Raw genomic sequence first — 15345 nt, forward strand, 5'->3', positions numbered from 1 at the left:
ACTTCAGCATGGGCTGTGTGGGAATAAAGATCCACATCTATGGACCAGCCTTACGTGACATGGAAGAGCAAAATGCACTCCTGGATCATTGCTACAGTAGCAAGTCAGTCTAAAGAAATGAATGTACTATAGTATATGCAGCCAGTTAAAACCACTTAAATATTTGCTTATCTCCCATAACCACATTCCAAAAATATTCTGAAATGGGCAAAGTGGGGCAATAAAGTGGATCCCAGAACAAAGAATGAATCTAGTCAAAATGAACAATTATATGAAGGGATTAAACTATCAAGTGCAACAAGTCAGACTGTAGAGAGTCTGAGCCATGTCTTTTCTCCTACAGAAGTGCAGACTCTGGAGATCATGCTAGCTGAGATACCACTCTACAAGTGGTCCCATTGAAATGAATGGGAGTAAAATGCTATTCCCCATGAATAAAGGTGTCAGAAGAAGACTCAAAGTTTGGTTTTCATGTTAACTCTTTACCCACCAACGCAAACTGTAGCCAGTTTCTAAGAGAATGTTTGATCTTCAGAGTGGAGAGAGGTTAATAGTAGGGAGCCCCACAGTTTAGCACTGGGACCAGCATTACTAAGCGGGATATTTTCAAACACACAAGAGGCAGCAACTCCCTGGGGAGCCCCATTTGCACCTTGGGAAGTCTCCCTCCCACCCCCCAAAGCTTTGGAAGAAGTAGACAGCGAGCTGGTGATGCTGTTTTGGTTAGTAAAATGAGAACAGAGAAATTCTACATGACTTGAACACACTGAATGATTGGGCACCATGATGAAAGATTAACTTCAATCTAAGTACATTGACAAAAATTGTCTAAACTTCTCATTTGCTGATGGGCTCTGATCTCTGAGTAAAAATAGCTCCCGAGGGCAAGGACTGTCTTTGTTTTGCTTTTTTATACAGAATCTACCACACAACAGGGCCCTGATCCCTGGCAGGGGCCTCCATGTGCTACAGTTCACCAAAACTTGAACGATTTAGCATAGAATAGAAAAGAGGTTACTGTTATGGGGAAAGAAAATATTAATTGAACAGCCCGAGTCTTTAGAAACATTGGCTATATCAATGTAGTAAGATTCTATAGCAAAGCAATTATGTCACAGAGCTTACATACGCCCCTCCTGGGTGCCAAATAATTCTCCAAGCACTGAGTTCAATTAAAAAGCACTCAGATTGTGAGTTCTCACACACTTACCTGACATCATTACCGCCATGGGCAAAAGATCCAAAGCAGGCTGTTAGGATCTGGAGAAAGTGAAAAAGGAGGTGGACCTGAGACGTGTCCTTCTCCTCCTTTTCCTCTTCTACAGAATCTTCTGGGAGTTGGTTAGGATCTGCTAGGTCCGATGCCAACTTCATTTCCACACCACCTTCGTCTGCCTCAATCTCTGCCTCAGCAACAGCATTGCAGTAGCTGGAGTAGCTATCATAGCGAACTCTCTTTTTAGAATAGGCCACTGTGTCTCCCACCAACTTTTCACTGTCTTCTGGGGTTGATGTATCAACTGCCTTGAAGGATGCATGTACTGGCATTCCACAGATGGCAGCTGTGTAACAAGTGTAACTGTTGTTGCGACGCAGTATCTTGTAATTGTTTTCTTGTGAGGGCCTATCGTTGTTTGCCCTGTCCAGATGTATTCTGTGTAGCAAGTCTTTGTACAATCCTGAGTCTTTATGCACTGTGTGATACACCTGGCCATCGCTCCTCACATGACCGCCGTCAAAATTAAAAGTGCCATTGGAAACAGGAGATTTCATGGTGGTTTGCGTCATAGAAAAAGCCCTTCCTGTAAAGGCAGATGGTCAGATTTTATTTCTATCATATGAAATATGAAAGTTCTATGCTTGGCAAGACACCGAAACAAGGTGTAAATGGCTGAAGGGACAGCCATCTGCAGTATATGATACAGAAGTTCATCTCGGATACATGAATGCATTGATCAATTTCAAAACAAACATGGATAACTTTTAAGGGAATGTCTACAGCTGGGAGTATGGATAGTTTTATGGTTAAGGCACTAATCTGTGCCTCAATACATCTTTGCTCAAGTCCCAGATCTCCCACAGACCTGATGTGTGACTTTGGGCAAGTGCCTTAGACTGGAATTTGGGTGCCTAACACAAGGCAACTTTTAAAATTCTACCCATAATCTCTCTATGCCTGAATTACCCATTTCTAAAATGGTAGTAAATACTTCTTTCCAAAAAGAAAAGGAGTACTTGTGGCACCTTAGAGACTAACCAATTTATTTGAGCATGAGCTTTCGTGAGCTACAGCTCACTTCATCGGATGCATACTGTATGCAGTATGCATCCGATGAAGTGAGCTGTAGCTTACGAAAGCTCATGCTCAAATAAATTGGTTAGTCTCTAAGGTGCCACAATTCATGCTCAGATAAATTGGTTAGTCTCTAAGGTGCCACAAGTACTCCTTTTCTTTTTGCAAATACAGACTAACACGGCTGTTACTCTGAAACTTCTTTCCAACTCGCCTTTGTTTGGCTTTTCCATTTAGATTGTAAGCATTCCAGGACAGGAACAGTCCTCTGACTATGGGTTTCTTCAGAGTAAGGGGAAAATGTTCAAAAGCACCTAGCCTAAGTCACTTTTGAAAATGGAGATCTAGGTGTGTTTGAAAATTTTACACTAAATAAATAATAAGTGCCATGCAACTTTACTGGTAGTCAATCATTGGATTTTGGGAGCATTGATTGTACAGACTCCATAAACAGAACCCCAAAGCTTATCAATAAAAGGATATTATTGTGGGCACTCTAAAAGTATTACAAATAAAGTTGTTAATGTTGCCCAGTTAAAAGTTCAGAAATGGATAAGTTAAAGCTGCTAAAGAAATGTTAATCAACATATTGAATATCCTGTATTTTTTACTTCTATTAACATAATAAACATAGTGACACAGCTATTTTTAGCTATATCGTATGCTTGTCTACACATGTTTACATTAAATGTAGATTACAGGATTCACAGAGTAGCTAAGTTAACATTACTGAAGACACCTTAACTTTTCCATTTCCTCACTTTGGGGATTTTAACTATTCAACATTAAAATATTGTTGTTTTGTTTTATTTTAAAAAAGGTCTGTAGTGGTAGTATACATTTATGGAGGTAATATATCCAATTAGTTTGTTCTCACAAGATCAAATGGTCCACTATTAATAGTAATTATACAGGTCAGTATAGACACTGCTTCGGTGTCAATGAGAAAAAGAAAAACTCCCAGCTGACTAGCTAATAGGCACCACTCAGCCAAATGTGCCTCTTAATTGTGAAAAACTGCATTTACTTATATGCACTGCACACTTAGGCCATAACCATACCAGCTGCACCATGCCGCATGGACAAACCCTTGCATCCATGTAGAGCCCCATCAAAGTCAATGTGGCTCTGTGTGAGCACAGGGATCCATCCACACAAACCAGCTTGCAGAATCAGGGCTTCAAACGAGAGCTTTATTACACGCATAGATACTTTATGTATGTGTGGACTTGTAAGTGTGAGTCTTCTAGTGGATATACTCCAAATGGTCATAAATTTGTAAACTCAAGCCCAAAATTTTCCGAAACTAGCTAGAACAGTATACTCTGAATTTCCATGCTAAATTTGAACTTTTATAGTTCAGCTGCTTTCGTACTCTCTGCTTTCTAAAATGCGGTTTTAAGAATAGGAAGTAAGTATTATTAGGAATAGAAGAATATCCTTTTTCAGCTGTATATAAAACTCAAATACTGCCGAACAACATTTCCTCTGTTTTTTAAATCATCTTTGGAAAACTTACCTCAGAAAAGAGAATATTTTCACTAAGTTGTGAGCAAGCAAAAAAATTGCTAACATGAACTGCTGTCGGAAAACATACAAGTGTGTACATAGTGAGAGGAAGAGTTTGTAAGAAATTTTAAGTTACAAGGAAAATTATACTTAATATAGATGGATGTAACACATGCCCACGACGAAGATAACCCATCAACACAATGGAAAGATAAGACAGTTCACGTTTTCTTACCATATGGGACACGGGGATGGTTTCCATTTGCTATGCTGCTATCTGACACTCCAGCAGCTTCTGTTATTGGGCCAGTGAGGGGAATTGTGCTCTCATCAGTTGCTTTGACTCCAGGAAGCTCTTTAAAAACAGGTGTCTCCTCCTCTTGAATTTTATCAAGACTTTCATCCGATATCCTTGACAAGGCGGCTTCTTTCTTTAACTGGCCTAAGGAAATGCCAGGGTTACAATTCTAAATTGGATGGTTCGGGTTATTCAAACTTATCTATATTACTGCTGGTATTCCTAACAAAATGCCAGTATCATTAAAAATATAAACTCGAATACAGCACCTTGAGTGGTTTGGTTTCTGTTTTGTTAATTTGTTAATTCTGTTTTGTTAATTAGTTTTGCTAGACATACATTCTTTCATGGGAATTTATTACTAGCATATTTATCTTAATTTGCCTCTCTGAGAACCATGAAAATGCCTTGTGCCTATCTACAAGTTCACTAGGTGATGTTATTGAAGTCCTCCAATTTACTAATGCAATCTGAAACTTTCTATTTTTTAAACTCTGCAACCCCATTTCAGCGGACATCACAAGGTAGTTTTGTTTTAAGTTAAAAACCTATTGTAAAACAAAAAGCCTTGATTAGTTTAACTTTACAGTAAAATAAAATAAATGGTTTAAATACACTGTGCAAATCCTTTTTCTTTCCTTTAACACCTATATTTTAAAACCTAAAATAGAATATATTCAAGTTCACAAGGGATTTTACACCACTTGCATTTCATCTACCAAATACTTACTTGCTATTTTTCTCTTCATCCATGGACACACAAAAATCCACACTAGAACAGCAAATACTATAGCTATACCAAATGATATTAGGACTATTATCCATATAGGAAGTACCAGTCCTAGCACTGTGAAGAGAAAAGAAGAAGAAAGTTAAAGGTTAATGTGCAAAAATGTCAGTTCCTTAAAATATTACAGCTTCAGAACTAAAGATAACACACTGCCTACTTCTGCTGCACCTGTAACAAAATTGAACCCCACATCTTGGTAGCCAATAAGCTCTTTCAGCAGGGCTGGAGTTCTGTTCTGATGCAGCAAGCCTGTACAAGGGAAGGGTTAAACCTTTTGAAAAGGGTCAGTTTGGCCAATTAAGACCTCAATTATGGCAAAAATGAAATTTCACTTATTTAGCAAATGCCATACACTGAGGTCAAGAACGAACTATTTCTCGATGGTTAGAAAGTTAACGTTTGAAGTGGATTTACAAACTATACTGAAAATAAATGCATCGGAACAGGAATTTCACTTGAGAATATTCAGTGCAACTCCTTTATTTACACTGACTAAAAGAATAAAGAAAAGACTCTTAAAAATGTACAGGCTTGAGTGTTACAGATTCTCAGTTGTTGTCAGCCTCAACACTTAGAGATTTGGGGGCCATACTTTCATGAGTATTTTCTTGGGTATTATTTAGGCATGTATATACCCTGAGATGCAGAAGAAAGTTGGTGTTAAGGTAGTAACACTGGCAAAGTGGGTGTTGTCTCCCCCTCTGGGGACTGTCCACTAGAGAACAGCAGCTTTTTGTTACTGTCACCAAAGGAAGTAACATCATCAGGTCATCTGCACTGCATGCAAAATGTCCTCAGTCCACAGCCTCCTGGTAACCCATGTGAGAGGGATGGTCAGGTTCACCCACGCATCCATAGGTAACCCTGACTCGTGTGGTTGCACAATGGGATATTTGAAGTCCTAAGATGGCATGCACGGGTTTTAAGACATGGTCCCTAGGATTTCTGCAAGAATACACATAAGCCCTGCTCCTACTCCCATAGAAGTCAGTGCAAAATTCCAATCAACATTACTGGTGCTGGACCAGTCCCCTAATGAGTGTGAACATCAGTATTTTAGCATACATCAAGACATATTGTCCACTATGGTAAATCTTTGCTTTGGACAATAAACCCTGATGCTCACCTCAACATCTGCTTAATAGGCCACCTGAGTGCCTTGCTCACTAAGGTTTCAATCCTGCAATCCTCAATCATGTGAGTAACTCGTACTCACATGAGTAGCCTCACTGAAGTCAATAGGGCATCTTGAGCAAGCTCAATTTGATTATGTATTTAGGAGTTGCAGGATCAGGCCCTAAAGAAAGAAAGAACTTGGGCCTTGATCTTGCAAACACTTATCTTTGTGTTTATCTTGAAAACTGTGGGAACACTCACATGCTTAACTTAAGCACCTGTGTAAGAGCTTACAGAACAGGGGCCTTGGAGTCTGATTACTTATTTTGCTGTGTCTAAAATAGACCTCGCCCTTCATTTATATATTTCAGAAAGCGTGACAGGAAAGGAAGAATGTTAAGATTACTCTTTTGTTTACATTGTTTATCAAGCCACTGCAGAATGCCTGGCTGACACGCTGCGAACCGAACTAGAAAGGAACATTTCTGGTGATCCTTAAACAGCATGTGCACCAATCCAATCAAGAGAAGGGAATAGTTACAGTACTATCCATCAATATCCCCCTCAGAACCCCAGTCCCTTCCATGTACTATCTGAGGCTTGGTCTACACTTAAAAGTTCAGTCAACATAGCTATAGTTGGTCAGGACTGTGAAAAACCACACCTCTCACTATTCTGCCCTAGCCCCCTATGTAGATGCAGCTATGTCGAGGGATGAACGCTACCATCATATGTAGCCACCATCGTTCAGGGAGATACTGTTCCTACACTAACGGAAAAACTCCTGTCGGAGTAAGCTGCCTCTACACTACTGGTTCATGCCAACATGGCTACGGCGACGTAGCACCGCTAGACCGCTAGTAATGTCGTTGTAATATAGACACACCCTCAAAGGAGCTGCCTTAATGCTACACCAGCTGTGGACAGTTTCCTATCTTGAGGGGAAAATAAAGGAAATGAATTTAGATACACTGGGTCAGACCCTCAACAATGTAGCTCCATTGGGTATGCCAATTTACACCAGCTGAGGATCTGGGCTGCTAACTGCAGTTTTAAAAAGTCTGATCACTCTCACAACACCCAAGCAGCATGAGAGGGACTGCAGCACTGTGTCCTCGTTGGCAAAACATCCTGAAAGAATCCAAGTGGGCTGGTCCTGTGCCTCCAAGTGAGAGAGAAGAGGGCAGCAATGGAGCTAAGGGTAAAAAGATAAAACCCTCTGAACAGACTGCTTGATCTTCAGATTGTCATAAATCTGTATTTTAAAAAACAAGACAACCATTAAGGTTCTGGGAGACTAACGGAGCGAGATCTACGAATCCTTTGCCTGTATTATTTGTTAACATAAGAATTAAACATGCATTAAGTTTTTATTATTATTCAACAGTGCACATCAGGACCTGTTAGCAAATACAAAATGAATTAATACTAATGCATGGCAGAACAAAGCTTTCCTTCTGGACTTCACATGCAAGAGATTGCACTCACCTGGTGCCCCTGCGTACATGACGGAAAACACATTAATTGCTACTGTAGCAGCATAGAACGCTGGAAGTGCACGAAGACCATTGGGTACAGGGTCTTCCTGCATAATAATGAGTAAAGAGGAAAAGTCACATGGGTTTGTTATGTACACAAGAAACAGGACTAGCAACGGTTGAGCAAAAAAAATCACCCACCCCCACAATCAGGTGGATGGATCTTCTGGCTTTTCGCCCCCTACTTCCAACCACTGTGTTCCCTACTCTCCAGCCCAGTTACCCTGGGTAGATGCTGAGGAAAAGATCTGGGTCTGTATGATTATTCATAAAACCTACTTTCATAGCAGTGGTGCCTCCAGTCACAAATAGGATAGCAGCTTGGGGAAGGCAGCCACCATAGCAGTTCAACGGTAAGTAATTTAAATTTATTGGTGGCAGTATTGTCTTGTGGACTGCAGTGGACTGCAGTCAGGAGACCTAGGTTCTGTTCCTGGCTCTGCCACTGACCTGTTAAATGGCCTTGGGCAGGTCACTTCATCTCTCTGTGTCTCTATTTACCCTCCCATCCATTTATGTGTCTTGTCTATTTAGACTCTAAGCTCTTTGGGGCAAGGACTCTCTCTCACTGTGTGTTTGTACAGAACCTAGCTCAATGGGGACCTGATCTTTGTAGGGCTCTAGGTATTACTGGTATTACTGCAGTGACCTATTCAGTGATTTCTAAAAACATATTTCTAGCCTCTCTGTTTAAAACCAAGTGTACACTGAATGTTATCATCTGCTGACAAAGGTTTCTGCATGTGCTAAATAGGTAACTGTATTAAATCGGAGTAGCATATTGACAGTCACATGTATAAATGTAGCAGATGAGTGTAACAGTGGAAATTCAAATAAATCCTTGTGTGCCTCACAAGTAATGCTGTTCACTGTAAAGAGCGGCTATTAACCCTACTGTTACAGTTCTTTGAGATGTTGTAGTCATGGGGGTCTCACTGTAGTTTTGCATGTATCTTATATGCACAAGACCAGAGTTTTTTCGAATAGCAGGATCTGTTGGGGCTGTGCATGTACACTGTGCCTCCTCATGCCAGGGCATAAAGGGTAGGTCGGCCGAGACTCTCCCTCTCCCTTTAGCAAAGCTTTTGATATGATCTCCCACCGTATTCTTGCCAGCAAGTTAAAAAAGTATGGATTGGATGAATAGGACTATAATGTGGATAGAAAGCTGGCTAGATCGTCGGGCTCAACGGGTAGCGATCAATGGCTCGATGTCTAGTTGGCAGCCAGTATCAAGCGGAGTGCTCCATGGGTCAGTCCTGGCGCCGGTTTTGTTCAACATCTTTATTAATGATCTGGATGATGGGATGGATTGCACCCTCAGCAAGTTCGCAGATGACACTAAGCTGGGGGGAGCGGTAGATATGCTGCAGGGTAGGGATAGGGGCCAGAGTGACCTAGACAAATTAGAGGATTGGGCCAAAAGAAATCTGATGAGGTTCAACAAGGACAAGTGCAGAGTCCTGCACTTAGGATGCAAGAATCCCATGCACCACTACAGACTAGGGACCAACTGGCTAAGCGGCAGTTCTGCAGAAAAGGACCTGGATATGAAGTGGATGAGAAGCTGGATATGAGTCAACAGTGTGCCCTTGTTGCCAAGAAGGCTAACGGAATATTGGGCTGCATTAGTAGGAGCATTGCCAGCAGATCAAGGGAAGTGATTATTCCCCTCTATTCGGCACTGGTGAGGCCATAACTGGAGTATTGCATCCAGTTTTGGGGCCCCCACTACAGAAGGGATGTGGACAAATTGGAGAGAGTCCAGCCGAGGGCAACGAAAATGATAAGGGGGCTGGGGCACATGACTTACCAGGAGAGGCTGAGGGAACTGGGGTTATTTAGTCTGCAGAAGAGAAGAGTGAGGAGGGATTTGATAGCAGCCTTCTACTACCTGAAAGGGGGTTCCAAAGAAGATGGAGCTTGGCTGTTCTCAGCGGTGGCAGATGACTGAACAAGGAGCAATGGTCTCAAGTTGCAGTGGGGGAGGTCTAGGTTGGATATCAGGAAACACTATTTCACTAGGAGGGTGGTGAAGCACTGGAATGGCTTCCCTAGAGATGGTGGAATCTCCATCCTTAGAGGTTTTTAAGGCCCGGCTTGACAAAGCCCTGGCTGGGATGATATAGTTGGGGGTTGGTCCTGCTTTGAGCAGGGGGTTGGACTAGATGACCTCCTGAGGTCCCTTCCAACCCTGATTTTCTATGATTCTCTGTTCCCTCATGGTTCCTTTGGCAGCTGAGGATGAGTCACAGGTTCCACGCTGACCACAACATCTCAAAGATCCAGAGTTACTCTAGGCCAAATAACCATTTTCTCTTCTTCGAGTACGTGTCATTGTAGATCCCACTGCAGGTGACTGGCAAGCAGCATCTACGCTGGATGGTAGGAGTGAGGCGTTCCAGCTGCATCAGTCAAACAGTGGTAGCAGTACTGCTCTCCTGAGCCTGGCACCTGACCTGGCTGTCAAAGGCATAATGTTTAAAAGGAGTCAGTGGCTTGCCTGCAGCCTTGCAGATCTCAGAGACTGGAATGTTCCTGTAGCAGGCAGAAGAGGCTGCCTGTGGCCTGGTAGAGTGTGCATTGATGTTCAGAAGGAGAGACTCGCCAGCCATCTGATAGAAGGTAGAAACACACATTGTGATCCATTTGGAGGTTGTCTATCACTAGATGGTTTGGCCTTTTGATGGGTGCCATAAATGGCCACAAACAGGGAGAGCACCAGAAAGCGTTGGGCCTATTAAGAAAATAGAGCAAAGTTCTGAACACATCCAAAGTATGCAGCTTCTTGTCTGCTAGAGTCTCGTGCAGGATCACAAGTCTTAATGAGCGTAGAGCACTATCTGCTCGCTAAACAGTTCTGCGAGTCCTCGATTGTGGCCTATACCTCCCAGTACCTGGAGCCATAGTGTTCCATGCACTGTTATTACAGCGGCCACAGACCTAGCCATTTGTGTCGAAGACATCCATAACTGTTTGCAAGGCTACTTTGATCACCAGTTGACCTTCTCAATACATGGATGGTGGACTCCAGTAACCCGAACAGGGCAGTGGCAGCATACCACATGAATAGGCTGGCTCTTAGGACTGGCATTGGACTGGTCAGTACCCAGACAAGGTTGGTGGCAGCTGAGCTTTGTAAGTGAAGCTGGCAGGTCTTTCCATGGCGGTGACCACTGAAGGATAGGCACAAACGTCTGCTCAGTGTATGTGACTCTCCTAGGTGGAAGAAACACCGTGTACATCTTTCTGTGGAATTAGACCATTGCAGGATGGACAGGGTTTGAAGCCCGCCGGTTTTGAGTCCACCATGCTAAGTAACCTTGTATGGAAGATGGGGGGAAATGTAATGTGGGGGTGTGAAGGAAGGGGGCCTAACCAATAATACTCAGTCCAGATGAGTTGATCTAGATCATTGCAGTTGTATGTGTAAGAATCATAGAATCATAGAATATCAGGGTTGGAAGGGACCCCAGAAGGTCATCTAGTCCAACCCCCTGCTCGAAGCAGGACCAATTCCCAGTTAAATCATCCCAGCCAGGGCTTTGTCAAGCCTGACCTTAAAAACCTCTAAGGAAGGAGATTCTACCACCTCCCTAGGTAACGCATTCCAGTGTTTCACCACCCCCTTAGTGAAAAAGTTTTTCCTAATATCCAATCTAAACCTCCCCCATTGCAACTTGAGACCATTACTCCTCGTTCTGTCATCTTCTACCATTGAGAACAGTCTAGAGCCATCCTCTTTGGAACCCCCTTTCAGGTAGTTGAAAGCAGCTATCAAATCCCCCCTCATTCTTCTCTTCTGCAGACTAAACAATCCCAGCTCCCTCAGCCTCTCCTCATAAGTCATGTGCTCTAGACCCCTAATCATTTTTGTTGCCCTTCGCTGGACTCTCTCCAATTTATCCACATCCTTCTTGTAGTGTGGGGCCCAAAACTGGACACAGTACTCCAGATGAGGCCTCACCAGTGTCGAATAGAGGGGAACGATCACGTCCCTCGATCTGCTCGCTATGCCCCTACTTATACATCCCAAAATGCCATTGGCCTTCTTGGCAACAAGGGCACACTGCTGACTCATATCCAGCTTCTCGTCCACTGTCACCCCTAGGTCCTTTTCCGCAGAACTGCTGCCTAGCCATTTGGTCCCTAGTCTGTAGCGGTGCATTGGATTCTTCCATCCTAAGTGCAGGACCCTGCACTTATCCTTATTGAACCTCATCAGATTTCTTTTGGCCCAATCCTCCAATTTGTCTAGGTCCTTCTGTATCCTATCCCTCCCCTCCAGCGTATCTACCACTCCTCCCAGTTTAGTATCATCCGCAAATTTGCTGAGAGTGCAATCCACACCATCCTCCAGATCATTTATGAAGATATTGAACAAAACCGGCCCCAGGACCGACCCCTGGGGCACTCCACTTGACACCGGCTGCCAACTAGACATGGAGCCATTGATCACTACCCGTTGAGCCCGACAATCTAGCCAGCTTTCTACCGACCTTATAGTGCATTCATCCAGCCCATACTTCCTTAACTTGCTGACAAGAATACTGTGGGAGACCGTGTCAAAAGAGTTCTGACTGCTTGTAGAAGGTTTAGCCAAAGCTTAGAATTAGCGGGTTGGACGCTCACCAGGTTCTATCTCACTGCCAAATGCGAGGGAACTGAGCGGAGGGTCGTGACCATCCCATCCGTTTTACCCTCATATGGGAGCACAAGGAGGCATGCACAGCCCGGACAGACACTGCTATACAAAAACACTCTGGTCTCACACATGAGGCACCTGTCACCGAACGGTGGGATCCAGGCTGACATGCATTTTAATCCCAAAGTTCTCCACATCCCACACAAATGTGGCATCTCCCAACTTTTATTGTTGACATTTATTTATATTAGAAATAAAGGATGAAGAAGCTGAGGTTACTGAAGAGTTACTTCTACCAAAGGAATTAATACTGCATCTATTTAAATTTCCTGAATGGTTTTTGTTCTCCTCGTTTTGGGTCTGTGTGACACTGCATCCCACATTTGGGCCACAGCAGATTAGAAGATCTGAGGGAGGCAGAAAATGATAATAAAGGAGCAACTGACTTCAAGCACTGCTGGTTTGCAAACAAATGCAGACAGAGCTTGTAAATTCCATAATGTGGAACTATTTAGTTTATTGCTTCTGGGATGCTGCTGCCCTCACCTCAACTGAAGCCACTGAAACCCAGCTGCCACTGATTGAGGCTTCTTGAGTACCCAGGATAACATACATCTTTTTTTGACTTCTGGTGTATCAGAAAACCAGAGCTTAGAATTTCACACCTGTTAAACTCTGTTTTGTTACTTGGCACTAGCTAATTCACTCCTATTAAATAAAGGTTATTCTAGTGCTGTCCTGGTTAAGCAGCATTCATTATAATGTATCATCATTGTGCAAAGCCATTTTCAAGGAGATATGCTGATAAAGCAGCCATCCCAATACGTCATGTCCCAGTGAAGTAGTGTATACTAAAATTAATGCTTTAGATTTACATAGCACCCTTTTGACTCCTTGGAAATGTCAACAACCAAATGGTGCACAGCCAGCAGTACAGCAGTCATGACCTCCATGCACTGGAGTGGAGAGTTGCTAGCCCCTTACCTTCTTTAAAATTAAGAATCTAATCAGCAGAAACAGCAGTCCAGACATCAAACCAGATAACAGTGGGGAAATAAACCAAGAGGCAACTGAGGAAAAAAAGATATAACAAACAATAAGTGGTAACATCCCATGTAACTGAGGAAGTTCTGTATTTATCAAACAGGAAAATAACCAATGGACAATGTTTATGTTGATTCTTCTCGCACAGCTGGCATTGTGATTATATAGCTTGGGTGCTCTCCTAGGATTTCCAAAAGCTTTCAGCACTGGCTTACGTCAGCTCCCACTGAAGTTGATGGGAGTTTTACTAATGCTAAGCACTTCTGAAAATCTCACGCAGGGGATTTCCAGAATAACACTGGAATTACAGAAACTGCACCACTCACAAGAATTTCCATGGCTGAATGCTATCGGAATGAGAATCCTGATCTTTGGTTAATCTTTATGGCCCTGAATCCTGAAAGCTGCTCTGGGTGAGCAGACCCCTGTTTCTGTTTGAAGCCCCACTGAATTCAGTGGGACTCAGTGCAGGCACAGGGATCTGCCTGTTAGGGGCAACTCACAGGGTCAGGGTCAGGGCCAACATTTATTGCAACAAGTTACAGAATATACTGTGTGATCTGAGTTCTGTCTATGTTTTGACAAGGCAAATAATTTTTTTTACAATTGTCAAAAGTGCTCAGAGCTGACCTGGCTCTTCTCCCACTGCAGTCAGGGGTAAAACTCCCACTGCTTTCCCTGGGAGCAGAGTTAAGCCAGTGCTGAATGCTTCTGAAAATCCCACCCAAGAGTGCTTACGGTTTGAGACGTGGTTTTAAGAACAGACTTCTCAGTGTAAAAGTTTTGTGCACACTGATGTTTCACGCTTGCCTTTTGGCTATTTTACCTTCAACAAAAATACAAGAACCGAATTTTTTAAAAACTGTCGTTTCAATTAGTCAAATGCCCCTGTGGTTCGCTAGTACCGTCTCCCTAAAAACAAACATAGGGCTAGAGTGTGACTTGGACTAAGTGCCCATGCAGAGTAGTAAGAACCCCCTTAAATTCCTACAGGGGCTACCCTAGATCTTGGGACCAGGGGCTCAAGCGTAGGTGGGTGCTGCATGAATGCTTACTCCCTCCTTGGAGCAAGGGTGTGGAGCGGGGGGATGAGGGGCACCTTGGCTCCACCCCTCATTTGCTGGCCAGTGCAGCTGAGCCTGTGTGTGTGTGACGAGAGAAGAGAAGGGAGATGTCAAAATTTGCTGCTCGTATCAGCCACCACCAAAAGTACTACCCCTTGGGAGTTAGCAGGGGAGGAACCATCAGCCCAGGGAGTGCCCCTGAGGAACAAAGTCTCCAAGAGCTACTTCTGGGGTGATGCAGTTTACACACCACCCCTTGCTCTGGATTGTGCCTCAAGTCATTCTCTAGTCCTTAGTGAACATGACACACACATGCCTTCTGAACAACAGGATTTGAGGGGGATAGAAGTTAAATACAGCACATTAAAATCATGAAAGAGTATTTCTGTATGCAGTCAGTGCATGATTTTCCACATACCCTCACGCATAAAAGGAAATGTCAATTACCAATCTTGACAAGCTGCATCCACTGAACACCCTGCGTACCGATCGCAACAAGTGAGAATCCAATGGTAGCACCTACTATGCAGTGGGTCCCAGATACTGGGAGTTTCAAGAAAGAGGCAATCAGCTGCCAAACAGCAGAACCTAGAAGTTGAAGGTGGGGGGAAAATATCAGATATAAACAATGATAATAGCACCAACAATAACAACAGTGTACTGCATGGCTCTCTCAACCACATGCTCACATTCCTCTCCCAGGGCTGCCTACTCCCTGCACCCACAATAGAAACTTGAACAAAACATTCTTTATTATGTTCCATCAGTCTCTAGAAGGACACATTGACATAGCTTACCTCTGAACTTCACATCTCCTTGAGATTCTGTCTTACAAACAGCACTTCCTGACCACTCCAATATTTACGGACCAGGTTTATCTTTAGTTCAAGTCTGTCCTGTTGTTTAGTTCAGGCTAACGGGACATTGGGGTGGCACAGAAGTGTTTTACTACAGCTGTGCTGCTTTTGGGTATCTTTTAACCTTTATGACCCATTTGATCAGTTTGTGCATAGAGTCAGAGCTAACAAGCATAAGAGTGGTTGCTGGG

General features: G+C 43.2%; 1 protein-coding gene across 7 annotated transcripts in view; it reads right to left on the reverse strand.

The window, feature by feature from the left end:
• Positions 1-15345, reverse strand: part of SLC20A2 (solute carrier family 20 member 2) — a 72695-nt gene that overhangs the window by 23527 nt on the left and 33823 nt on the right. For all 7 annotated transcript variants that reach the window (XM_037896617.2, XM_037896616.2, XM_043544430.1 and 4 more), the window contains exons 3-8: positions 14745-14885; positions 13174-13259; positions 7495-7591; positions 4831-4947; positions 4038-4244; positions 1211-1802 (exon numbers count right to left, since the gene is read on the reverse strand). In XM_037896617.2, the coding sequence (XP_037752545.1) occupies positions 1211-1802; positions 4038-4244; positions 4831-4947; positions 7495-7591; positions 13174-13259; positions 14745-14885 (1240 nt within the window). The remainder of the gene's footprint in view (positions 1-1210; positions 1803-4037; positions 4245-4830; positions 4948-7494; positions 7592-13173; positions 13260-14744; positions 14886-15345) is intronic.

Source organism: Chelonia mydas, chromosome 4 (genome assembly GCF_015237465.2).
Source record: "Chelonia mydas isolate rCheMyd1 chromosome 4, rCheMyd1.pri.v2, whole genome shotgun sequence".
NCBI classification, from domain to species: Eukaryota; Metazoa; Chordata; order Testudines; family Cheloniidae; genus Chelonia; species Chelonia mydas.